Below are 25856 nucleotides of genomic sequence, written 5' to 3'. Positions count from 1 at the left end.
GAGTGAGTCAATCTTTTAGACCATCCAGTAAAGACAAGAGCTCCCCTACGAAGACGACTGCGATAGTGATCTTTCCAATATAAATATACAATTAAATATAAGACGTTGCATGACTTTGATAGATAACCATCTCTATCGTTAGCATGTCCAAATCAACTCTTCGACTATTGATTTCCAAACGACGAAGGATACTGCGATCAGCATCATGTTTTTCTGTCCTACTGCATTTGTGTAGACTATTATTAAAGTATCATTTTGGAGGATTAGCAGAGACCATCATTACCTTGGCAACCTATCTTTTCACCGACACTGGTAGCATTATAATCTAAGTAGCCTTTCTATACGAACTTAAAATCTATTGCATGAAGTGAGTGCATAGGATTTATACTACATCCGTCCTTTGGTTAATTTGAGCCAGACTTTTATATCTAGGTTAATAATAATTTCATTGGAGTTTTTACGTGTCGGCGCCGGTTACCGGACCCAAAATTCAAATAGCCGTGGCATTTCTCGTAATAAACTAAAATGCCGATCCTTTTTATAAAGCTTTAAACCCCACTAACCCAGAAAGGCCAAAAGATCCTACTCTTAACTACTATTTTTCATGTCTGCCCAGTCATCTGTTTTCTCTTCTCCAGTCTCCTCCAAAGCTTTGCTTAAAGTAGCAGCACAGACTTCTTTTTTATCTCTCATCGCACACCACCCTCCATTGTACTCCTTCAACCCAAACTAGGGTTTCGCATGCCCTGCTCCGCTCTCCTCCTCTCTCCTTTGATCCTCCTTCCATGCCGGCCTCTTAGATCTAACCTCATCTCGCTCAGGAAGCAGAAGGTAACCTCTTATGTTTTCTTTATCCCGATCTCGTTTACAAGCTCTAGGCCCTTTCATTAAGGGTTCTCCCTGACGTTGCGTTGGTCTCACGATGATTTCTCGTCGAAAGGAGCGGTTCTTTCGCGTAGGAGCGAGAAGCTTCGATGTCGTCGTCGTCGTCCCGAGGAGGGGCAGCGCAGCCTCCTCAGAGGCGGATGCTTCGGACCCATACGGCGGGGAACTTGGGAGAGACGACCTTTGACAGTGAGATCGTACCGTCGTCGCTGGTCGAGATCGCTCCCATCCTTCGTGTGGCCAATGAGGTGGAATCCATTAATCTTAGGGTCGCTTATCTATGTAAGCTCTTTAACCAGGTTTCTCGATTTTGTATTCTGGTTCTTGTGGACTGTACCTTAGACTTTTACATGAGAATATTTTGGACATTCGAAAATCCTACTTATTTTAGCCTGATAATAATTAATTGGCTGGGTGATTGAATAATGCGAGATCTGTTCATGGCATTATGCATTTTCTTGTTTCTAGTGTATATTAGGCATGGCCGTTTGGTGATTTGTCCAATATTTAGTATCCTGATTCACTTTTATTAGATATCTGTGCTGAATCTTTCCTATCTTTTCAAGCGAGTGCTACCTCTGCTTTAGTTGGCAACTCTGCTTATATTCAGTATGTAGCAATTGTCGACTTGGTAGTACTAGATGTGGCTACACTTCCTCAAGGATCACTCTTCTTCCTGGCCAGCTATCTCAACTTGAGTAGTTCAGTCATTTAGTCTATTCAGGGCATTATGAAAAGCATTTGCCATTCGTTGGTTGTTAGGACTTAGGAGCATCCCGATCTCGTGCTAAAGCAGCTTGCTGAGAGTGAAACGGAAGAATGAGAAATGGTAACTATTTAGTAATTTTCAGAAATTTTTAGCTATCCGTGCTTCAACAAATGAAAATGGACCTTCACTTATCTTGCATATATATTTTTTTATTTTACTTTTTATAAAATTTTAATGCTTTGAACATATATAGGTTGACTGGTCTTATATCCTTAAAGAATAATGCATATTCAAGACAAAATTCTAGATTCTTCTCACTATGTGACAGCCACTTGAAAGGATATTAGTCTGCCAAACTTGCTACTAATGAACTACATTTATATTGTTTGCCTGGTCATCTCCTGCTACTGTCATACAGACACATTTTCTATGCTGAAATTCTCTCCTTACACAGTATGCCATTCTTCCTAACTTGTCCTCTGATATTTTGTCAAATTTTACAGAACATAATTGTGCCATGTTCTTGTTGTAACTTGTTCTCGTTCTGTAATATGTTGCTATATTTTTGTATAATTTACTAGATAATATTATTTCATCAATTTTATATCTAGAAATTACTCCAACTCCTTATTAGCATCAATACATCTTTCATTCTCTGTGTTGATCGTTTGTAAGTATAATTGAAAATAGGTGATTTTGACTATTTGTTGGTTCAAGTCGTGTGTTATTCTCCCTGTTTGATATTCTTGAATATATATGCTGTACGCACGTCAGTTTCAATTGCTATAATGTATTAAATGTGAGTGGATAGGTCGATTCTATGCATTTGAAAAAGCTCATAGATTGGATCCAAATTCAAGTGGGCGTGGTGTTCGTCAATTCAAGACAGCACTTCTGCAACGGTTAGAAACGGTGCGTTTTCCTCTCTTATTGTGTTATGTTATCTTTGCAGATGACTCAATTAAAAGATATTTTTATACATGAAAGTTGGATGTCTTGGAGATGATTTGGTTTTGTTTTCTTTCAATGAGAAATATTTGCCTGCATTTGTAGCTTACAATTTTACTTGCGTTTTAATTTGATCCTTTTTTTTCAGAATTTTGGTGTCTATGTTAATAAAATTTCAGTACTATATGTATATATTTAACCTTCTATATAATTTACTCTGTTACAGCAGTCTAACATTAAATAATCAAATCTCTTACTCACTTGAAAAGAATTGTGTGAATTTGATGTTGAATTCTAGTATATATTTCCCATAGGACTTTTTGTTATTGTAATACCAACAATGAAGATTCTTTAGCAGCTTCTTAATTATCGGTTGAGAATATTTATTTGAGAACCTGCTCGGAGTAGCACAGTAATTACATTTCTCCCAATTGTCTTATATATAGAGAGTCCTTTATATGCCAGCTATTATTGTTTATTCTGTTTTATGTTGCCAAGTTTTCCAAATTATCTGCAGATTTAAGTTTATTCCAGTATTCCACCACTAGAACCTTTTGTTTTCCACTATTTTTTTTTAATTATTGGGTTGAGTACCAAAGGAATTGAGAAACTAGCAATGATAAAATTATGCTACCGGACATGAATGTTAGCTATTGTAATCTATCAAGCTTGCAAACCAGCTAGATTTATCCTTACTGGTATTTGTTCGTTGCAGAAGAAATACATTGGTAACTGGACATAGTGATGGTGAATGCCATTTGAACTCTATGTATGTGACCACACAACTGCAACAGTGAATGATGTGAATAAACTCTTTGTGTCTTAATTTATATAGTTTTAAGTATCGACAAATATTTATATGATTCATGTAAAGGATGCAAGTAATCTCTTAGGCTTCAAAAGGATGATGCCACATAGATGTTTTCTGTTAACATGTCCTTTTCACTTAATAGTTATTATAATTGAAGTATCACTATGTAGCAACATGCATTACATTTGATTTTTGAGTGATGCTTGGAAGATTGTGCATTCTTTCTTTATATATGTTGGTAGATATGCTAATTATCTGATTAACATACGAAGTGGGAGACATGAAGACCCCATGTCTCTTCTTTCTTTGTAATGAATATATGATATCAATTACTTGATTAATAGAATTTTTCATGGAGACCTGATGCCTCGTAAGTTCTTTTTATAAAATGTGAGTCTTCATAATCATTATAGTTACTGTATTAGGAGAATGATCCCACCTTGATGGGAAGGATTAAAAAGAGTGATGCACGAGAAATGCAGAGCTTCTATCAGCAGTACTATAAGAAGTATATTCAGGCACTCCAAAATGCTGCTGATAAAGCTGATCGGTAAGCTCCATAACTTTGTAGGTTGGTAGTATTAATTTTTTTTGAACAACTATACTGTGGATGTTTTGTTATTTTAGATAGATAATTTCTTTGCTTTCCAGTGCACAACTTACCAAAGCATACCAAACTGCTGCTGTTCTGTTTGAGGTTTTAAAAGCAGTCAATGTCACTCAATCTGTTGAAGTTGATCTTGAGGTATATGTCAATTATGTTCTATGTGCTTGTTTGTGTTTTGAGGAGATGTTATTTTCTAAAATTGCATTGGTTGTTTCACTAATTGACTTTATCTTAGATATTGGAAGCACACAATAAGGTTGAGGAGAAGTCAAAGATTTATGTGCCGTACAATATCCTCCCTCTTGATCCTGATAGTGCAAATCAGGCTATCATGCGGTATCCAGAGGTTTATTCCCGATCTTGTTATCATTTGATTCCTTAAACTGGGCATGATCCTCCTTAAGAACCATCCTGGTATTTTTATGGAACTTCTCAGATTCAAGCTTCTGTTAGTGCTCTTCGTAATACAAGGGGCCTACCATGGCCTAAGAATCACACACATAAGGTTGATGAGGACCTTCTTGACTGGCTCCAAGCTATGTTTGGTTTTCAGGTATAAGATAGTTAACTGAAATACCCTCTTCTTTGTATGTGTGCTTATCTAGTAATAGTATGATCAGTTTTGTTCCTTCTCTTCCAATATATATCGACATTGTCTGTGACATTCTAAAATGTGCAGAAGGATAATGTGTCTAATCAAAGGGAACATTTGATTTTGTTACTTGCAAATGTCCACATACGCCAATTTCCAAAGCCTGACCAGCAACCTAAGGTTCTTTTTTTTCTCCTCTTCTTTGAGCTATAAGGTGAAGTTCATGGTGTGCTCTGTATTCCCCTTGATTTTGGACTTAATACTTCCGGTGTCTTATTTATAGTTGGATGAACATGCACTAAATGATGTGATGAAAAAGTTATTTAAGAATTACAAGAAATGGTGCAGATACCTAGATCGCAAAAGTAGCCTCTGGTGAGTGTCTTAGAAATTTCCTGTATCACTACATCTTGCAGTGGTTCTTTTTCCTGGTTAGCAATAAATTTTTGTTGCATCTTCACATTTGTGCAATCCATACATATGCATATACACTAATACATCTCTATCCACATAAATATCCATTGTTCTTTTCTGTAATGCCATATGCAACTGAAAATTCCAATAATTTATCACCATTCATTCTCGAGTTGGCATATTTAGTTTTTGCTTCTCAAATAATTTCAGGTTACCAACTATCCAGCAGGAGGTGCAACAACGTAAGCTGCTATATATGGGCTTATATCTTCTTATATGGGGCGAAGCTGCAAACTTGCGGTTCATGCCAGAATGTCTTTGCTACATTTATCATCATGTATGTCATTTGCTAGTGGATACTAGTTACTAATGCTCTCCTTCCAATTAATTCCCTTTCTTTTTTGTGCAGATTTCACTTGGTCTAAGTAGCAAAACTATGTCCATAAAGAATACATGCTGAGATGACATGCTCTGTTTAATTTATTTGAATAACTTATCAATATTAAACATTTGTCATCTCATGATGCAAAGACTTTCAGTTTTGACCGGCCTTTCCTTTTTCTCATGTCCACTGAATAACTGAAACACTCAGGATTTTAGAACTTTAAATTGTTGTTGCTGGAAACTGTCTCCCATTAGTTTATCACGAGTCTTGATGCAAAAGCAATGTTTTTGAGGATTGTTGTGGCCTTCTCAATTTTTGTGTAGAGATATTGTCTTCAAGTTCTTATCCAGAACCTTCATTAACACGAGTTTTGTGCAATAAGTTGCCCTAGTTTAAGTGTCAATGCTTGTCCACCTTAGGTTTTGTTTTTCTCAAGCAAAAGCTTTCTGATGTTGAAAGGTTTTTTCACTGGTCAAGGAGCAACATATGGCATGTGTAAACTGAAGCTTCTGATGTGGTGAAGCGAAAAGTAGAATGTTTTGAAAAGTTTAAGTTTTATGAGCAAATTGATGATTAGTTTAAAGGATTAGATATTGTGTGCTTCTTCTGGAATCCGGTGCTTGAACTGCACTATCTAGTTTGATAGTTATATAGCGTGTAACATGCTGTTGCAACAGTTGGTGATGACTAGTATCTTGCTATCACGGTGCCCCACGATGGCAAACTTTTTTGCTTTTGTGTTCCTGTTGTGGTATCCCTTTAATTAGTTTTGTGCCTACTGTTTAATAGTTAGAGTACTTCAGTTATAAGAAATTTGGAACCAGAAATTTTTCGAGGTAGATGTTATATATGGGTACTTCAGTAGATTCATATGTATGTTGTTCATGCTTAGGTCTGTCTATCATCTATCTATGTTTCTTTTCAATGGTGTATTGGCAATGAATATCCATTTTATTTTCCTTTTCTAGATGGCATTTGAACTCTATGGCATGCTAGCTGGGAATGTTAGCCCCATGACAGGTGAATATATAAAGCCTGCCTATGGTGGTGATGAGGAAGCCTTTCTAAAGAAAGTTGTGACTCCAATATATGATACAATAGCGAAGGTGCTGCCAATGCGACCATTTCAATTTTTTTAACTGAATTATTTTAATATTATTCTTGTATCACTTTGATGTACCTGTCACTGTTAGGAAGCTGAAAGGAGCAAAAGAGAAAAATCAAAGCATTCTCAGTGGAGAAACTATGATGATCTTAATGAGTATTTTTGGTACAAAATTGAGATGAATTTATCCCTTCTTAATCTTTTCACTCTTTGCTAGTTTTCACTTATTCATCTTCTGGGCAGGTCGGTTGACTGTTTCCGTTTGGGTTGGCCAATGCGAGCTGATGCCGATTTCTTTTGTCAGCCATTAAATTCACAAAAGGAGAAAAATGGAGTAAGTTAGTTAGTGTTTTTTGTGGTATAGATGTTACTTTTGCCCTTTTCTCGTTTTGTTGAGCTTTTATTTGCTATTGAAAGTTTATGTGTATGACTTTGAGCACCTCTGAATAGGTTTGTCTTTGTCTCTTTGATGAGTGGAGGTTTATGCCTTCTAAAATTATATTACATTTCTTTCAAAGAATACTTTTGTACTGTTTGAAAATTGTTGGAATTGTATAAACCAGAAGTTACTCTTGTTAAATGCTAATTGCTGAGAAGTATGGTAAAACAATTCTAGCGGGAATATGAAATCAAAGAGAGATTGGCAGAACGGGTATTTTTATTCTTGTAGAATCCAATGATAATATTTAGTACAAATATCTAATGACCTATATAGTGTATCCGGGTTTTCACCATTTTATAATATAAAATATAAAATTATTGTTATCGAATAGCTTAAGCGTCTTGAAAGTTGGTGAGTTATAAGTCCTAGGTTCGAATCCTATAGGGTAATTTAAAATTACAAAAACAGTCCATGCATTTAAGTCAAATCTATTTCTTGAGCTTATCACATGTCTTAAACAAGTGAGTTTTCTTAAACACGTGAGTGAGAGTGTCCAAATATAAAACATAAAAATTATCTTTGTCTAACAACATAAGCTTTTAAAATAATCGGTGAATTGTCACACTCAACAAGTAATCTCATGCTCCATTTTCGTCAATTCAGATTTGACCTTCTTTAGCTATTGCAATTATCTGCCTAATGCCTGTTCATACTAGAGTTATGATAGGTATTGCATATTACTATAAAAAAAACTTGTTAGACTCTCCATTGATCTATATAGGATTTTTTTATATCTTTAGTTACTATATGTAGAAAGTGATGTTTTGTTTTTGCTAGAGACAACTTTGTTTGACTTTAGGAGATTTTCGGGCCCTTTTTATATGTTATTGTCATTGCTTTCAACTTTTGTGAGACTGATTGTAAGATTGTTTCACTATTCTTCACATGCCAATTTAATTAGCTTTGTAATTATGTGAGAGTTGTAACAATTGCCATTATAAGGAAATGGTTTTCTCAAGGATGGTCGTGCCACAGGCAGTGTTATGCCTTGCTGCATGGTAGCCTTGGAGATTTTCTTTTTCGTATCTTGAGTCATTTATCAAAATGTGTCTATTTTTCTTCTCCTTTTGTTGTCTAAAATTAAGCATATTTCTTAAGGCATTTGGATCATTTGTAGGAGAACAAAGCTAGAGTCGACGGATGGATGGGGAAGGTCAATTTTGTTGAGATTCGCTCATTTTGGCATGTTTTTCGAAGTTTTGATAGAATGTGGAGCTTCTTCATCTTAGCACTACAGGTAATTCCATTACCTTGTTCTTTTGTTTTTGTTTACTTAATATCTTAGTGACTTTTCCATTTTGATCCTCTAATGACTATTATAGGTCATGATCATTCTTGCTTGGTATGGTGGTTCACCCAGTGATATATTTGACCCAAGTGTTTTTAATAAGGTCTTAAGCATCTTCATTACGGCTGCTATACTAAAGCTAGGACAAGGTAAGACATACTTGTCTGCCTGTGATATCTGTCTTTCTTGCTTTTCATTTCTGTCCTTTTTGTTGGAATGATATATATACTGAAATGTAGCAATTTATTGTTATCCATTAGTAAATAGCTGCTGTAACAGCTAGCATAATAGTTTAATATTGTGTTTCTTACATGTGTTATGATTTTATGTAACAATATATATTACTGGTAGTCTGGTACAAATTACAAAAGTTACTATTATGTATCACACACTAATGGACTATTATATTGCACTACGTAAACATGATTTTTAAATTGTAAAGCACACATTTCTTTTGATTTTTACACCTTCAATTATAGTAGTAGACAATGATTGTATAATTTAAGTATTTTATGTCTTTGAAAGTTTTTTTAATTTTTGAATAAGAGTTATTAAATAAATTTTAAGTTTCATTATATTATGGAGTTAGATAACTACCGTTAAGGCTTCGTGTATCTCAAGTCTATTGGTGTATGGCTGATTTTGATTCTTATTTTGGGTTGTGACAATAAAAGTTTCTTTTCTGTTCAGCTCTATAAGAATAACGCATCTAGGAAATATATACATATCTATTGATTATTATTGTAATTGTGTTGTCCAATTGTTTAAGATATTGATTGCCTCATTGGATAGCTATATTTGCTAAGGCAAACTTTTCTTGTTATTGTAGTTTACCTAGAAATTACTGATCTTAATTGTTAGTAGTATTATTTTTCAGCTTTTCTCGATATAATCCTTAGCTGGAAGGCAAGAAGAAGTATGTCTTCTGCAGTTAAGCTGAGGTATATTCTGAAGGTTGTTTCAGCCGCTGTATGGGTCATAGTATTACCAGTCGCATATGCCTATACTTGGGAGAACCCAACCGGAATAGCAAAGACTATTAAAAGCTGGGTCGGAAGTGGCCGGAATCAACCTTCACTATATATCTTGGCAGTTGTCATATACTTGTCACCAAATATGCTTGCTGCTCTGTTGTTTCTCTTTCCGTTCCTTAGGAGGTTCCTTGAAAGATCGCACTACAGAATAATAATGCTCATGATGTGGTGGTCTCAGGTACTCTGAGTTGGTACTTCCATTATCAGTTCTTGCATCTTAGTCACCTGCACTAGATATTTTCATACATATCTAGGAAGCATGCCAAACCACATAACTAACTTTTCTATTTCATTTGACTTGGCTTTGGTGAAATGTACAGCCCCGTCTCTACGTTGGAAGGGGAATGCATGAAAGCTCTTTCTCACTGTTCATGTAAGTTATGTTCAATGTTCTATATGTAATCGTGTTCCCATGGAGAATTTTCACATTCAGAAGCATTTTATTGTCAGGTACACAATATTCTGGGTGGTTCTCATATTGACAAAGTTGGCCTTCAGTTACTATGTGGAGGTAAGTTGTTTGTTGTTTCTCATTACTGATGCTTGATGCTAATATAGTACTCATTCAGTCGTTCTTGGGCATTTTCTGATTTCATGTCATAATTTCTTGAAGCTATGCAAATTCATATCAAACAAATTTTATCACATCATAGTTGTTGTGGGCAACTTTGTTTATTTATACAGAAAACTGTACAGTATCTATATGCGATTTTTTAAGTGCTATAGAGATGCATCTATATGCGACGGGCAGATGTGGCCTCGTTCATGACTGGGGAAAGGCTCTCTTTGTAAGTGGCGATCAAATTCCTCATCCCCTAGAAGTGCTGCAGATTGGAATTAGGGGCGAAGCAAGTTAGGGTTCTTCATATAGATGGGCATACATGGGGAAGAGGGTGATGCGACGAACATCTGAGCCCTTCGTACGGGGAGGGTGATGCGACGAACATCTGAGCCCTTCGTACGGGGCTATAGTGTTGTGAAGCTCTAAACCCCTCGCATTGGGCCCTAAAACCTGAGCCATGTGGTGAGGGATTGAGCAAGGTCTCTAATCCCCTCGTATCTAGACTCTAGAGCCATGTGCCTTCTTTTAAAGGTCCCCAGTTTCATACTTTATACCCATAGATAAACTAAAGGGAAATGCATTTTATTTATTTTGCTATGAGGCTAAATTCTAAAGTGCCTCCCTAACTTTTATGTCACTTAACCCCCTTGTGGATCTAATTTATGACCCTTTATGTTTCTAATTTTCAGTTATAACTATTAAAGTTTTGACCATTTTTTCTTTTATATTATCTTTTTGTAATATTTGCAATGTCTAAAATATAAAAGTGAGAAATATTGAGATAAAAGAAACATAAGACAAAAGGATTTCTTACGAAAAATAATTTTTTAATTAGTTGTTGTAAAACAAGAATGCCATTTTCGTCTTTTCATATTGAAATTGATATTTGTCGGATAGTTGCATATATATTAGAACTATAAAGAGTTTAAGTGATACAAATGAAAGTTTAGAAAAACACTTTGGATTTTTAACCTAATCACAAGGGTGTAAAATAAAGGAGTCTTCTATCTTGTTAACTTACTAATTATTTTAAAAGCTTAAGCTGTCAAAGAATGGTAGTTTACTATATTTTTTCTAACACTTATTGTCACGATTCGAAATCGAAATCATGACCGGCTATGTACCTCAATATGTTTGAGATACACGGATCCTTATTGATACTTTCTAAATACATAATGACAAGAATAAATAAAAGAAAAGAATTTGATTTATATAATTTAAGCCAATCGTAATGAAAATAACCAATGTCATTATGAATTTGTCTCTAAACAAATTGAATTAGTAAATAGTTTAAAACATAAGACTAAAGGAATGGAAAGGTAAATGAGTAGGTTTTAAGTGGAGGTAGGGTTCCGGTGCATCTCGCTCAGTCGCCACGTTGATTATTAGCTGAAATATTAGAAAAGGAAAAATTCACGAGCCAACAACTATAGCTCAGTGAGTGGAATCTATTCGAAAGCCAAATAAATCTAAGATTTATAGTGTCAAATAAAATCTAAATTCGGCGATATAAAACAAATAATTCTACTAAGCATGTTTTTATAATAACAATAATAATGATTATAATAATAACAGAAAGTCATAACTCGTAACATGCTCAATTTCAACGTATCAAAAATTTTCTCAATAATAATGTCGTTTGTCTCAATTAGGTCTATACCATGTCGATTCACATCAACTAGAAGTTACCTCGCGATGACGTTCATGTCTTTTTCTTATAGATGATTCGGTTAGGGTCATCAGGAGGTATCACCATGTGATAAACGCACCATATCTCTTCCATTAACCGTTGAGAAAGATCAGTCACCTCAGGTAGTTTTTCGGTCTATCATGGGATTATTCCCTAACCCCCCAGAGTCACCTAAGAAAGTCACTGTAATGATCTGAAATAGAACTTCCCCCTGGATTTTTAGACAGACTTGAGTCATCACGGGAAGTTGCAAGCTATATATACCCAGACTGTTTTCTAAGTCATACCAAATATCAGTCATATTTTTTTGACTAAATTTTGTAATTTGCACGAAGTATAGGGTTGCACTGAATTTTATATTTTGCGCACAAATTATAAAAATTTAAATTGCACACAGAAAATATAATAATTAATTTGCACAAAGAAAAGTACGTGGTCAGATAAAAGGTACGAAATATAATATGAGTAAATATGTGAGTGAACCCACTCACCTGAGTCTAGGTAAAACAATTGAAATTTGTAATCTCTAGTCCACGTGCTAAAAATCACCACCTTTAATAATAAATAATAATAAAATTAAATTAAATGATATTAAGATTTTAAAATTTAAAACCTAAAAGTATTACTTATTTAGGCCAAAACAAGCCCAATCGGTTGGGCTGGGTTTCAGTTGACCTGCAACCCTCCCAACCACGCACTTAAATGGATTGGGCTAAATGCCCAGTTCAACTAATTTAACTGAATCGGGTCGGGTCCCTTGGATTCGAATCCCACCCGACCCGAATCCAATAACTTAAAAGAAAAAAGACCAGACTCAGGTTGCCCAAGTCTACCTTCTTCATCTCGAAAGGAGATCGAGATTGAGAGAGAGAGAGAGAAAGAGAGAGAGAGGGAGGGAGGGAGAGAGAGAGAGACGTCGACGGTCACTGTTCGCCAGTAGTTCACAGGTCGTGCCTGCATCTTCGTCACGGCCTCGACGACTTGAAAGAGGAGAGAAGACAGGCTATAGTGACTGGCAAAGAGGTTTTTTTTTAAAACCATGGCCGACGGCGATTGGAGCCACAAAGGCTCCAAAGAGAGGTTTTTTTTTTAAAAAAAAATTTAGTTCTTACACTTATCACTTTTGGGCTGAGACATTGTCAATGAGTGAAGGTTTTATATGTTAAATAATAGAAAGGCTTAGCATGATTCAAACTCAGGACCTTCGTTTTGATACCATATAAAACTACTTCAAAAAGCTTTGGCTGTTAGAGAATAATAATTTTTATATTTTATATTCTAATGTACCTAAAAGATATCCTCCATTAAAGAGACCTACTGTACTATGGATAATCTAACATGGCCTTCAAGGTGATGAAGAGACAGGTTGGTGTACTTGGTAATTGCTTACAAAAAATAAATATTATATCCTTTGTGTCCAATAAAACTGTATATAACATATAATATAATGGCAAAAAAGGTCTTTTGTGAACTTATGATATATTTTTATCATAACTGAGAAATTACCTCAGGTTTGCAAGCCATAAACATGTTTCTATTCAGCCACCTTCATTAATAACATCGTTATATACCCACTGCAGATCAAACCTCTTGTTGGTCCCACTCAAGATATTATGAAGATTCCGATTACTACTTTCCAGTGGCATGAGTTTTTCCCCAGAGGTGACAAATAACATGGTCTTCTTTTTATTGTTTCTCATGTTATAAGTCTATAAAGTATTGACTTTTCATATGCAGCGAAGAACAATATTGGTGTCGTGGTTGCTCTTTGGGCTCCGATCATTCTTGTATGCTTCTTTAGTCTTTATCACTTTTCTTTTCTAGTACCTTATTATCTATAATTTTTTGATCATTAACTTAAATATCCGAGTGCTTTCCAGGTTTATTTTATGGATATGCAGATTTGGTATGCAATTTTCTCCACATTTGTTGGTGGAGCTTATGGTGCATGCCGTCGTCTTGGAGAGGTTGGTAATTCATGTATTGTCCATATGTTCAGTTGGTAAAGGGAGATGTTTTTTAAGCTGTTAAAGAACAGTAGTTTTTAATATTTTATTTTCTACCACCTTATTTTTGAGCTGAAATATTATTAAGAGACCCACGAAGTGGATTTGACTTAAATGAATAAATGTTTTATATTTTAAACAACAAAAGAGCTTAGCATGATTCAAACTTATGACCTTTATTCTGATACCAACTACTTGATTCAACCATGAAAGATATTAGATCTTTTGCTAGTCTTTCGTTTAAAGACTTCTACTTATATCTAAATCAAAAAAATTAATCTGGTCAGCTTGCTTTATATTTTTGAGGTATTGGGCATGATAATACACTTTCATTGTATCTAAACTGATCTGCTAAAATTTTGCTTCATTTGGTACTAGCTCTCCCTTGAGAATGTATAGTTTATATGGGAATCTGGAGGTACTGGGCATGATAATACTTTAGAAATTTCTTTAGCTGTCCATAATGTATTTGTGAGAATCAATTATTAATGGATAAATTTGTAGGCTTTCATTTCTGATCTTGTACGTAAAACTTTTTTTACATTTCATTTATCTATCAATGTAGGCCTTGGAAACGAATTTACATTATATGATATTATGATCTGGTTTAATCCAGCAGTAACTAATATTTGCCTCCTCACACCGATTTGCCCCATTGCTCTGCCTCCCTCAGCCTCTCTCTCTCTCTCTCTCACACACACACACACACATTTTGGAGGGACGTTGGCCTAGGATCTACTCTGGGCAGGCATCAATTAAATAAAATGGGTTATTTGTTGTATGCTTCCTTCTGATCTTAAATTCTCTGGTATAATTATGAACTAATTTGTTGTTTATCCTTGTAATGGTATTATTTTCTAAAAGAGTTAAATACATGACCTATCTTCTCTCCCTCGATCTAATTCCTGGATGGATTAGATTCGAACTTTAGGAATGCTTAGGTCCCGATTTCAGTCTTTACCCGGTGCATTTAATGCTCGTCTTATTCCGGTGGAAAAGCCTGATGCCAAACAAAAGAAGGGTTTAAGAGCTTCTTTATCCCGCAGATTTGGTCAGGTGCGTCCCTGATTTTTTTGAACTTGATGTATTAACTTCATATCTTTTCTTTGTACTTTATCTATTTCTTTGGATTTCCAAGTTCAAACTTTTGTATGAGACAGTAATGATAGTTCTACTTTTCTAGACGGCCGATGTTGATAAGGAGAAGCAAGCAGCAAGATTTGCACAGATATGGAATAAAATAATCACTAGCTTCCGGAAAGAAGATCTCATAAGCAATAGGTAGTTTGGAGTTTGAAGGTTTTAATACTTATCAGGTGCCCAAAAAGTATGCCACAAGTGCTGATGTAAATGAAATGCAGGGAAATGGACTTGTTGCTTGTCCCATATTGTGCAGATCGTGATCTCAACCTTATACAGTGGCCTCCATTCTTGCTTGCCAGCAAGGTTTGTGTGCCCATGTTGTTGAACATCTGAGTTGGATCTATATGCTAACTGAACTTCTTTTGGATGTTTAGATTCCAATAGCACTAGACATGGCTAAAGATAGCAATGGCAAAGACCGCGATCTGAAAAAGAGATTAGATGCTGATGATTATATGTCTTGCGCAGTTCGTGAATGCTATGCATCATTTAAGAATATCATTTACTACATAGTTAAGGGTAAACCTGAGACTAAGTGAGTACTTGGTTAACTCCTTGTTCATTAACATTCTTGTGCTTTTTTAATATTTTTCTCTAGCATATTTGAGCTTCTTTCTGTAGAGTTGTTCATTTTGTTTTATCCATACTTAGGTAAAAATGGGTATGTGCTGACTCATATTGTCTTGCTATTTGCTATTTGCAGGGTTATAGATATTATATTTAATCAAGTCGATATCCACATAGAAAATGATAAACTCATATCAGATCTGAAGATGAGCGCTCTGCCTGCTCTCTATGAACAGTTTGTGAAGTTAATCAAGTATTTAGTATGTAATGTCAACCGAAAAGATTCCCTTTCATATCTTTTTGGCCAACTCTTGTTTTTAAATCACATACCCGTTCTTGACATTGCAGATGGATAACAAACCAGAAGACAGGGGACAGGTTGTTATTCTTTTCCAAGATATGCTAGAGGTCGTAACAAGGGATCTGATGGAAGAGCAACTCTCCAGGTATCAAATGTTATTACTCCCTCTGTATGAGCCAAGTCATTTTTTTGTTGTCCGTAAGTCAGTTTGTTCTGTGGGGTTGTTTATTGCACACCCCCAATCTGTTAAAACCTGCTCAACAAGGTTCATCCAACGGAAGTCTATAGTGGGCTTACCATGACAGATTTCTATAATTAAAGTTGTTGGTCGCTGCAACTAAATTGTCTTTAGCTTTTCCGTTTGACAAATTTCTTTTTGTCATTACACTAGTGTGCAAAAAACTTGTTGGCTATTGTCAAATTGAAATATCTGGCACACCATTAGCGCTTCATGGCCAGACAGTAGGGATATACCTAGAAAACCCCTCCTAGCCCGTAAGTAAGGAGTGTAAGGATATAAATATAAAAATTACTATTCTCTAATAGTTTAAGTTTTTAGAGTAATTAGTGAGTTAACATATTCATGTTAGTGGTATATGACTAAAGAAAACTTGAACTATCTTCACTATAACCATTACAGCTATTTTTAGTTTTTAGTAGCCAAATTTAACTTGAGCTGACTGACCTAATGCCCTTGAAAAAATCTGGAATCATTCAATGATTAAAAACTATTTGATCCCAATTTAGTTTTTTCCTGATCCAAACTGAGCTACTGTATTAATAGTATGGATAAACCGGTAAACAAAGCTTTGAGGAATCATTAGATAATAAAATATGCTGCACTAATTAAGAATGACACATAACTCATATGCATTTTATAGTTAGATCAATCCATACTTTCTGTTTTATGATAAATATGCTTGTGGTTCCTTGAAGCACCAAACCACAGTTGTACAAGCAACTGAATCATGTTCTTGACTTTTTCACTTTCAAAATCCAGCACCCAAATAAACCTTGGTAGGGTTCTTAATGCTATTGTTTTCTCTTTTATATTTTCTTCCTTTCAATTGCAGCCTTTTGGAGTCTAGTCATGGAGGTTCATACGGAAGGCCTGAGGGTATGGCGCCTTTGGACCAACAGTATCAGTTATTTGCATCAGCTGGAGCTTTTATATTTCCTTTACAAGTAACAGATGCTTGGACAGAGAAGGTAGTATGTCCTTATTGGTTAGAATATCATATATCCTAGCATTTATCTAAAGCTAAAGGGTTTTTATGTTGGCCCCCAGATAAAAAGGCTATATCTGCTACTCACTGTGAAGGAGTCTGCTATGGATGTACCATCTAACCTAGAAGCACGAAGACGTATTTCTTTCTTCAGCAATTCTTTATTTATGGATATGCCTGATGCACCTAAAGTTCGTAACATGCTATCATTTTCGTAAGTTCCTTCGGGGTCTGTCCAGCCAGATCTGGCATTTGATTTGAAAATCTTTAGCGGCCTGCGATTTACATTGGTTGTCAATTCTGTTCTTTTGTTAGCTGGATTTAAGAATTTCTTGTCTTTAGCAACAATGTCACACTATTTCTATGTAATTGCTATTGTTGTGCATGATGTTTGTTTTTCTAGATCTCCTTCAACTAGATATCAAATTTAAGCATGATAAAGACTTAACTTGAATTTATAAAGCAGCCAAACAGTCTTTGCAAATTTTGAGCTCATTTTATTCAGTTACTTTATTGCCTAGAATATAATATAAAGTGATAGATTTCTCTTCATGTTAAAGTAGTTAATGATTTAGAATTCAATAACAATGAGGCTGCTAAGGAAATTCGTAGTATTATTTTTTTGTTTTATTACACTGTTGGCTCCTTGGATTTATGTTTGTTCCTATAATGTTGTCTGCCAAAATTTTCTTCTTTCTGCTTTTTTCAGTTATTTTTAGATCGACCTCTCAACTCATAGAGTTTCAGTTTGCTAAGTTTGCTGTGCTGTGTAATGAAATTTTCTTTTAAAGTGAATAAGAGTTGTAATTAGATGCATCTCTACTTTTTTAGAGCCGTTTGAATCGCGGTATCATTCAAGCGGTTCTCAAAATGTCATTAAAGCAATTGTTCATTATATATGGGACGATGATTTTATCTTATGTATTCTACCGTTCATATAATTTATTTAATAAGGTGTTAATATGAATGCTAAATAAGAAACGGGGTCACTTTTTTCATACTTTTATTCGGTACTTATTATCCGATAAAGAGAAAAAAGGATTTCACTTCATTGTTTCTTACTTAGAAGAAGAAAGGAACCATGGCATGTTTGGAAAATTAGAACAGATTATGTTTGCAGAGATTTTGAAAAGCACTCACTTCGTCTTATGCAATTTTAGTTTGAGTTTCTAGGTTTGGCCAAAATTAAGTGAGTAATATTGGTGTGGAGATGATATACTATTTTGTGGAATAGTAGTTCCTTAAGACTACATATTTTAACTTTAGAGTGTCATAGTTTTGGTTCACCCACAAAGTGCCTCCATACTTACTATGAACCATAAGACTATGCCTTTTCTACCCATATCTCCTAATTTATTGGCACATTTATTTGCTGACACTTTGTGAAGATCTCTCTGCCAAACTTTACTAGAACAATTTTGTCTCTCATAAACCTTCTGCAAAGCAAATTGGTGTCTCAGGGACAATATCTCAAAGAATGTGAAGAAAATGATCCTTAAGTGTGAAAATCTGTTCTTGATTGTAAATATTTGGTATAAGAAGTGAGAAGGATGTTATGAACATCTTCGGCTTAGTATGTATTAGTTCCCTTCATTTTGATCAACAGTTGCTTGAAGTATGAACTGCTAAACGAAGGACCTGTCATTTAGGCTGACTACAATTCTTTCGCTCCCTTTAGAAACCTTGAAACATTCTTTTAAGAGCACCCCTTTATTTGCATCAACAGAAACTCTTTGATAGAAGCTTTCCAACTGCATCTATTTTGCCCAAAAAAGTTGCAGCAAAGGGAGACCCATTCAGCCTAGATATGAATTTTCTTTTCTTTACCCAGTAATTTGAGGAACCGTATTGGGTTCAGAAATTGCTGTAGAGTATAGAAAATTCTGGAACTCCAAGATATCTCACTTTATCTATGGCCTGGGCTCAGTGTGATGATAGTTACTTTAATTAGCTATATTGCTGTGCCCTAAGTGGCCTTATGAGAAACCAAATAGAGTAATTCATTCTTATGAAGTGACACTATAGAAAGCATGAGACTGTCAAATTGAGTATAACAATGGCAATTGCCGTCGAATAAGAATTGTATTTGCTACTAACATTTCTGAAAGCACTTGTAAGTTAAAATATAACACCCACTGCCAGTCCAAAAGTATTTTGAATTGTAGTTCCTGTTGAAATGTTGAATAAATTAGACCACTCATGTCTTTAACAAGTTAACATCTTTGCAGAGTGTTGACACCCTATTACAATGAGGATGTTCTTTTCTCTTTACATGACCTTGAAGAACCAAATGAAGATGGAGTTTTTATCCTTTTCTACTTGCAGAAAATTTTTCCAGGTTCATGAGTAGTTCCTGCTGTATAAATTTGCAAGTTTATGCTTGCTAATGCAATACACAGCTGTAAAAATTATCCTAATTTATGTCATTTCTAGATGAATGGACCAACTTCCTTGAGCGAGTTGAGTGTAAATCAGAAGAAGAACTTCGTGGAAATGATGGACTGGAAGAGGAGCTTCGTCTATGGGCGTCATACAGAGGCCAGACATTGACCCGAACAGGTGTAGTATCACTTGTTTTCATGCTTTTTCCTATGGGGTCATTAGATTTTCTTTACAAGGCACGTATATATTTTTATCCTTGCCTCCTACTGTTGGGCTATATTTACAGTTAGAGGTATGATGTACTATCGGAAAGCTTTGGAACTTCAGGCATTCCTAGACATGGCTAAAGATGAAGGTACTCTAATAGCATGTTCTTTTTGTGCTTACAAGATCTTTATACAATCTTCTTAAATAAATGATATGTAATTTGTTATCTTTTGGATCCTGTTGAACTGTCAATCTCTCCAGATCTTATGGAAGGTTATAAAGCAGCTGAGTTAATGTCTGAGGAACACTCAAAACTAGAAAGATCCTTGTGGGCACAATGCCAAGCTGTAGCAGATATGAAGTTCACCTACGTAGTCTCGTGCCAACAATACGGGATTCAGAAGCGATCCGGGGATCCTCGTGCACAAGATATTCTTAAGCTCATGGCAAAGTATGTAGAAATGAAATTTAAGTGCTAGACATAAAAATGATAGGTTAAGTTACATTTTTCCCCGTCTGAAGTATGGCCAGTTATGAAACTAAGCCCCTATAGAATAAAAGTTGCAATTTGCCAAATGAGCTATCTGAAACTATCTGATACTCTGCCCTGACAAATGAGAGGTTTTCCATAGAATCTTCTTTTAGGGATCTGTTCATGTATCATATACCTTTTGCTCACTGACCAATATATCATTGGTGCAGAATTTTATGTTTTAGAAAATTAGGAGACAAATTATATGATTTTGCCCTTCAGGGTATAATTAATTAATTATGTTACATATATACAGTATGAAGGTGTATATATGAGTTATCCTACTGATAGTTAAATTATTTTATTTATGGCAAGATTTCTTGCTTCTAACTCTTTACTATGATGTTAACCATTAACTCTTGCTGGTTTCCTTCTACTTTGTTCTCAGTGATATATCTGTTGTATATTCATCTACTTCGTACTACTTGAAATTAAAAGGCTACTCATAGTATCACTAATTATTAATCAGCAAACATGTTGAAGTTACTTTTGTCTGACAGGTATCCATCACTCCGTGTAACATACATCGATGAAGTTGAAGAACCTACTAAGGACAAGAAAATAGAGAAAGTTTACTACTCTGCTTTGGTAAAGGTTGCTTTACCCAATACTGACAATCCTGCTGAGCAAGTTCAAAATCTAGACCAGGTAACACCTCATGTTTCTGAACCAAAATCTGATTGCCCACTTTGTGATGGTTTGCACAAACTATTTCTATGTTAGGTAGAATTGGTTTGAAGTTTTGTCTGAAACTTGGACGTTTTGCCAAGCGATTAGCGTTTTAGTCCTGTGTGATCTGAAATTGGTCCCTGAAACTAGCATTCAACTGAAATAATCATATAATTAATTTTTAATGTATGTTTTGAACTTAAAAGCTAGATTTGAATTGAATTCAACTTGTACGTAACTCAATATCAACCTCATTACTTAAATGCTATTAGATTTTGTGTGATCTTGAAAAATAAGATAAAGAAGACTATTTATCAAAGAAGTCAAACTGATCGAAACGTTTCATTTTTTAATCAAAGCCAAAACTGAAACCCAAAATTCGAACTATATTTAATTTAGTAGATAGTAATAAAAGGAAAAATAATCGAGATAGTTTTGGAAGGATGGGGAAATAACCTAAACCAAATTAGATTGGACAATCATGAGCAAGAAATTACTCCCTCTGCTTGCTATTTGACTCTCTTGACTGATATGTGGAGCATCTGAATGAGTTAAACCTAGGATTTGGTCCGATGCATAACATGATATGTTGGCCAGTTATCTATTTCCTGTATTCATCTTTCCTTTCCTTGGTATATTTTGTATCTATAGAGGAGCCTTTCTAGTATTTTATTTTGATTTATATCTAAATCTTGGAAAAGAATATTTCTTCTTATTTCATTTTTGCTTGACAGGTCATTTACCGGATAAAGCTTCCTGGCCGTGCAATCTTGGGTGAAGGAAAGCCTGAAAACCAGAATCATGCGATCATTTTTACACGCGGTGAAGGTTTACAGACCATAGATATGAACCAGGTAGTTTGCAGCTTGCTTACTTTCTAAATACATTATGCAGAACTGCAGCTCATGGCCTCTATTCTGTAGGATAACTACATGGAAGAGGCACTCAAAATGAGAAATCTGTTGCAAGAATTCCTGGAAAAACATGATGGGGTGAGGAATCCATCAATACTTGGAGTCAGGGAGCATATATTTACTGGCAGGTTAGTATTTTGTCTTAGTATTGAAGAGCAACCAAGTTTACAATTAGTTTTCTTTTGATGTGTTATGCAGGAAACATATGATATTCTTTCTGGTTCTCTATGCAGTGTTTCTTCTCTTGCATGGTTTATGTCAAATCAAGAGACTAGTTTTGTGACTATTGGGCAACGGTTGCTTGCAAACCCTTTAAAGTGAGTGTTTTGTTTTCAGAGGTTTGGGTACTTTGGTATCAGTTTCCTGATACCATTTATCGTAAATGGAGAAGTTAATTTTACTTTAGTAATGCTTGATAACTGTGAGCCCACTGTACTAGCAACTTTTCTTGTTTACAGATTTTAGCATTGTTATTCTTCCTTTTCTTGTGTTTGTCTTTTTTGGAAAGAAATGTTAGGAATGGGGAATGGTTTACTTTATCCTTAAACCTTTCTTAATAGGTTGTAACTTGATTATTGTCTATCAAATATTCATCTACTTTGTTGGGCAAGTGGAATTTTATTGAAAGATATTTTCAGTGTGTGAAAGATGAAATTCCCTTTGGTTCTTGGCCCAAGCACAAGCAGTTTTTCCTGCATTGAGATCATTGCCAGTGGTGTTGATTCATCTAATGTAGCAACTAACTTGACTTGAGTAGTTATAACTACTACCTGAATCATTAGCTATGAGCCAGTACCTGAGTAATCTTTAAATATGTTATCCATGTCTGAACATGAAGATATTTGAATACTATGCGTGATTGCCAATTATTCCTTATGTTGCTCTATGTTTTCCTCTCTTTTTTATGCATAAGCAATATCCATTGAGATGTTACATTAACTGGCCATAAATTGAGCTTTTACCAACTTCTTGTTTGAATTTCCTCTTGCTAGGGTTCGCTTTCACTACGGTCATCCAGATGTATTTGATAGACTATTCCATCTGACGAGGGGTGGCATAAGTAAAGCATCCAAAATTATCAACTTAAGCGAAGACATATTTGCAGGCATGTTTCCAATTTTGTAGTCTTATGATATATCTAAAGAGGATAGATAATCTCTGATAACTCACCAACTATCCTAAAAGCGCAAGTTATTAGATAATTGTAGTTTTATTTTTTTTATATTCTAACAATCTACAGTTGATTCTATCTGTCTATTAATGTGCACTGAAAATAATAGTGGTAGCTAGTAACTGATACAGAAAGTGATATCTGCTTCTGTGTTTATTTCCACTACATAGCACCACCATTCCATGGTGAGGTTGATCTATGTGGATAACAAGGGTGAACAATTGGAGATTAAATTCAAAATCAATTATGTTTCTGGGTTCCCATTTTGTTACCAGATACCATTCAATTTAGCTACTGTATTGCAGGTTTCAACTCAACTCTTCGGGAAGGTAATGTTACACATCATGAATACATGCAAGTTGGCAAGGGAAGAGATGTTGGATTAAACCAGATATCACTGTTTGAGGCAAAGATAGCTAATGGAAATGGAGAGCAGACGCTGAGCCGTGACTTATATAGGCTTGGGCACCGTTTTGATTTCTTTAGGATGTTGTCATGTTATTTTACCACTGTGGGTTTTTACTTCAGTACTCTGGTATGAATTTCTTCATTCTGAATCCTTCATTTATTTGTTCATTTATATGTCCTTGTTGTCCAGTGTTTTTTATATTGTTCTGTACTAGCAGGTGACCGTCCTTACAGTTTACGTCTTCCTTTATGGACGGCTCTATCTTGTTCTTAGTGGACTTGAAGAAGGCCTTACAACTGGTAGAAGATTTATCCATAACGAGTCACTTCAGGTTGCTCTAGCCTCCCAATCCTTCGTGCAGCTCGGATTTCTGATGGCTCTGCCAATGATGATGGAAATTGGTCTAGAAAAAGGATTCCGGACAGCACTAAGTGAATTCATACTGATGCAGTTACAGCTAGCTTCTGTGTTCTTTACATTCTCTCTTGGGACTAAAACTCATTATTATGGAAGGACATTGCTCCATGGAGGTGCTGAATACAGAGGTACTGGTCGTGGGTTTGTGGTCTTCCATGCTAAATTTGCAGACAATTACAGGCTCTATTCTCGCAGTCATTTTGTCAAGGGCATTGAACTGTTGATTTTGCTGGTTGTTTACCAAATTTTTGGTCAATCCTATAGATCATCAATTGCATACATTTTCATTACAATCTCGATGTGGTTTATGGTGGGCACATGGCTTTTTGCTCCATTCCTGTTTAATCCATCGGGTTTTGAATGGCAAAAAATTGTTGATGATTGGACTGATTGGAACAAGTGGATTGGCAACCGTGGGGGAATTGGTGTACCGGCAGAAAGAAGCTGGGAATCATGGTGGGACAAGGAACAAGAACATCTGAAATATTCAGGAAAGAGGGGGATTTTGATGGAGATAGTGCTAGCATTACGATTTTTCATCTATCAGTATGGCCTTGTCTATCACTTAAATATAACCAAAAAGACTAAAAGTGTCCTGGTATTCTCACATTCTTTGTCTTTATGTCTTATATCGTTGCATTTATGCTGTATATTATAAGATGGCTGCATGAACTTTTTCAGGTTTATGGCATTTCGTGGCTTGTAATCTTGGTGGTTCTTTTGGTCATGAAGGTAAGAAGTACCTTTTGTTTTTAAAAGAAAATTCTAGACTGGGAAAGCCTGGGTATTCTCTAGTTGCTTGTTGATTATCATTATTATTATTATTACTTATACCTATCTGAAGTATTAGCATCTAACGGAGTGTCAACTGATTTCTTTGAAGTATACAGAAACCTTACTTTCAGCCTTCTGCTTTATAATTCTTTTTAGTGTTGCTTTTTGGCACTTACATTGTCTTGGGATTTCTTCCTTCTTTTATCCTTTTTGCAGACTGTATCAGTTGGGAGACGGAGATTCAGTGCGAATTTTCAGCTAGTATTTCGTCTAATCAAATTTCTGATCTTTGTAACATTTGCTTCCATCTTGATCACTTTAATCGCCCTTCCTCACATGACAATGCAAGATATCATCGTGTGTTTCCTAGCTTTCATGCCTACTGGATGGGGACTACTTTTGGTTTGTTCTCAATCCTTTAACTGTTGCTGCTAATTTTGGTTTGCTGCTGCTGCTAGATATCCTTCATAATGTGCTCGCTTGTTTCTATTTCAGATTGCACAAGCTTGCAAGCCTCTTGTAAAATGGGCTGGGTTATGGGGCTCGATACGTGCTCTAGCACGAGGTTATGAAATCATTATAGGCCTGCTCCTGTTCACCCCAGTTGCCTTTTTAGCTTGGTTCCCATTTGTTTCAGAGTTCCAAACGCGCATGCTATTTAATCAAGCCTTCAGTAGGGGTCTGCAAATTTCTCGCATTCTCGGTGTGCACAAGGATCGTTCATCTAAGGCCAAGGAGTAAAGTGGTGTTCTTGTTGGCCATAATTGTTCTAAATTGTCAGGATTAAATGGATTTATAACTGAGACAATGAAATTAACATATATCACTTATTGTATCATATGCTAGAAATAGGTGGCACCTTCCCTTTGGAGAGAGAATGGATTTTGACTAGGACAATGAAATTTGGTACAACCCACAGGCCTTTGATGCTGATGACGTTTGGCATTTAGCACATATTTTTAACCTCTTGAATGTGATGATGCATCGCAGTAGTTTTAACACTGGAAAGTTATATATTTTGCATCAAGTAATGGCAACATATATTTTGTATCAAGTAATGGTAACATAATACAGGGAGCTAGCTATGTGAGAATTGGCCCAGAGGTTTTATGCTACCTTCTTTTATGCTACTTTCTTTAGGTATTAGTTAAGCCTTCTAGATTCTTTACGCTGCTTGTTTCTACTTTTTATAAGGGACATAACATTTTAGGGAAATTTATAAAGGTATTATCTTTTGCCTTTATTATTTTTCACACATTATATGGATATATCCATTCTGATACTTAATAGTTTGCTTCTAATGCTTTAAAAATGTATTGAGTCAATTTTATCGGGCTATTTGTATAAAAAAAAAGTCCTTAGTTTTTAGAAATAGTAAGATTAATTCTTAAAACTGAATGTATTTAGTTTTTATGCCAAACGTGTATATATATATATATATATATATATATATATCTTTTTTACAATGAAATGCTTATAATTTACACAAGATGCTTACAAGTTCGCTATAGGTACGCCTAAGGGTTTATTTATCTCTGCTATTTTAAAAATTAATAAGTTTTGTTGTTCAAATGCAGCTGATTTTACCCTTAGTATGCAGAATAAAATATATTTCATTTTTCTGGAAATAAAAGGTAAAAAAAAAACGTAAAATATTTGTCGTTTG

The 25856-nt window shown here is 35.2% G+C and overlaps 1 protein-coding gene across 1 annotated transcript; it reads left to right on the top strand.

Moving 5' to 3' along the window:
• The first annotated feature begins 616 nt into the window (after positions 1–616).
• Positions 617–25244, top strand: LOC140762385 (callose synthase 3-like). The gene is made up of 43 exons (XM_073100146.1): positions 617–831; positions 941–1167; positions 2406–2506; positions 3779–3903; positions 4005–4098; positions 4196–4306; positions 4397–4513; positions 4640–4732; positions 4836–4927; positions 5177–5303; positions 6320–6457; positions 6545–6621; positions 6700–6790; positions 8016–8135; positions 8221–8335; positions 9064–9398; positions 9541–9593; positions 9671–9731; positions 13053–13134; positions 13210–13259; positions 13353–13439; positions 14397–14534; positions 14662–14759; positions 14840–14924; positions 14996–15156; positions 15325–15448; positions 15537–15634; positions 16563–16698; positions 16778–16929; positions 18944–19053; positions 19149–19274; positions 19384–19452; positions 19566–19755; positions 20337–20484; positions 21240–21359; positions 21429–21547; positions 21653–21736; positions 22412–22524; positions 22896–23125; positions 23217–24014; positions 24098–24148; positions 24407–24592; positions 24686–25244. Exons 2-43 carry the CDS (start codon positions 975–977, stop codon positions 24929–24931), a joined length of 5844 nt encoding a protein of 1947 aa, XP_072956247.1. The 5' UTR covers positions 617–831; positions 941–974; the 3' UTR covers positions 24932–25244.
• Positions 25245–25856: the final 612 nt, after the last annotated feature.

Source organism: Typha angustifolia, chromosome 7 (assembly GCF_048772165.1).
Source record: "Typha angustifolia cultivar Huaian chromosome 7, ASM4877216v1, whole genome shotgun sequence".
Lineage (NCBI taxonomy): Eukaryota > Viridiplantae > Streptophyta > Magnoliopsida > Poales > Typhaceae > Typha > Typha angustifolia.
Note: the sequence above shows the minus strand (reverse complement) of the source record. Positions and strands in the feature narration are given on the sequence as shown.

Coding starts and splice junctions, on each gene's coding strand:
- LOC140762385 (XM_073100146.1), top strand. CDS start 975: ATGTCGTCGTCGTCGTCCCGAGGAGGGGCAGCGCAGCCTCCTCAGAGG. Junction 9,732..13,052: donor CCTTCAGTTACTATGTGGAG/GTAAGTTGTTTG, acceptor TACCCACTGCAG/ATCAAACCTCTTGTTGGTCC. Junction 21,737..22,411: donor TTGCTTGCAAACCCTTTAAA/GTGAGTGTTTTG, acceptor TCCTCTTGCTAG/GGTTCGCTTTCACTACGGTC.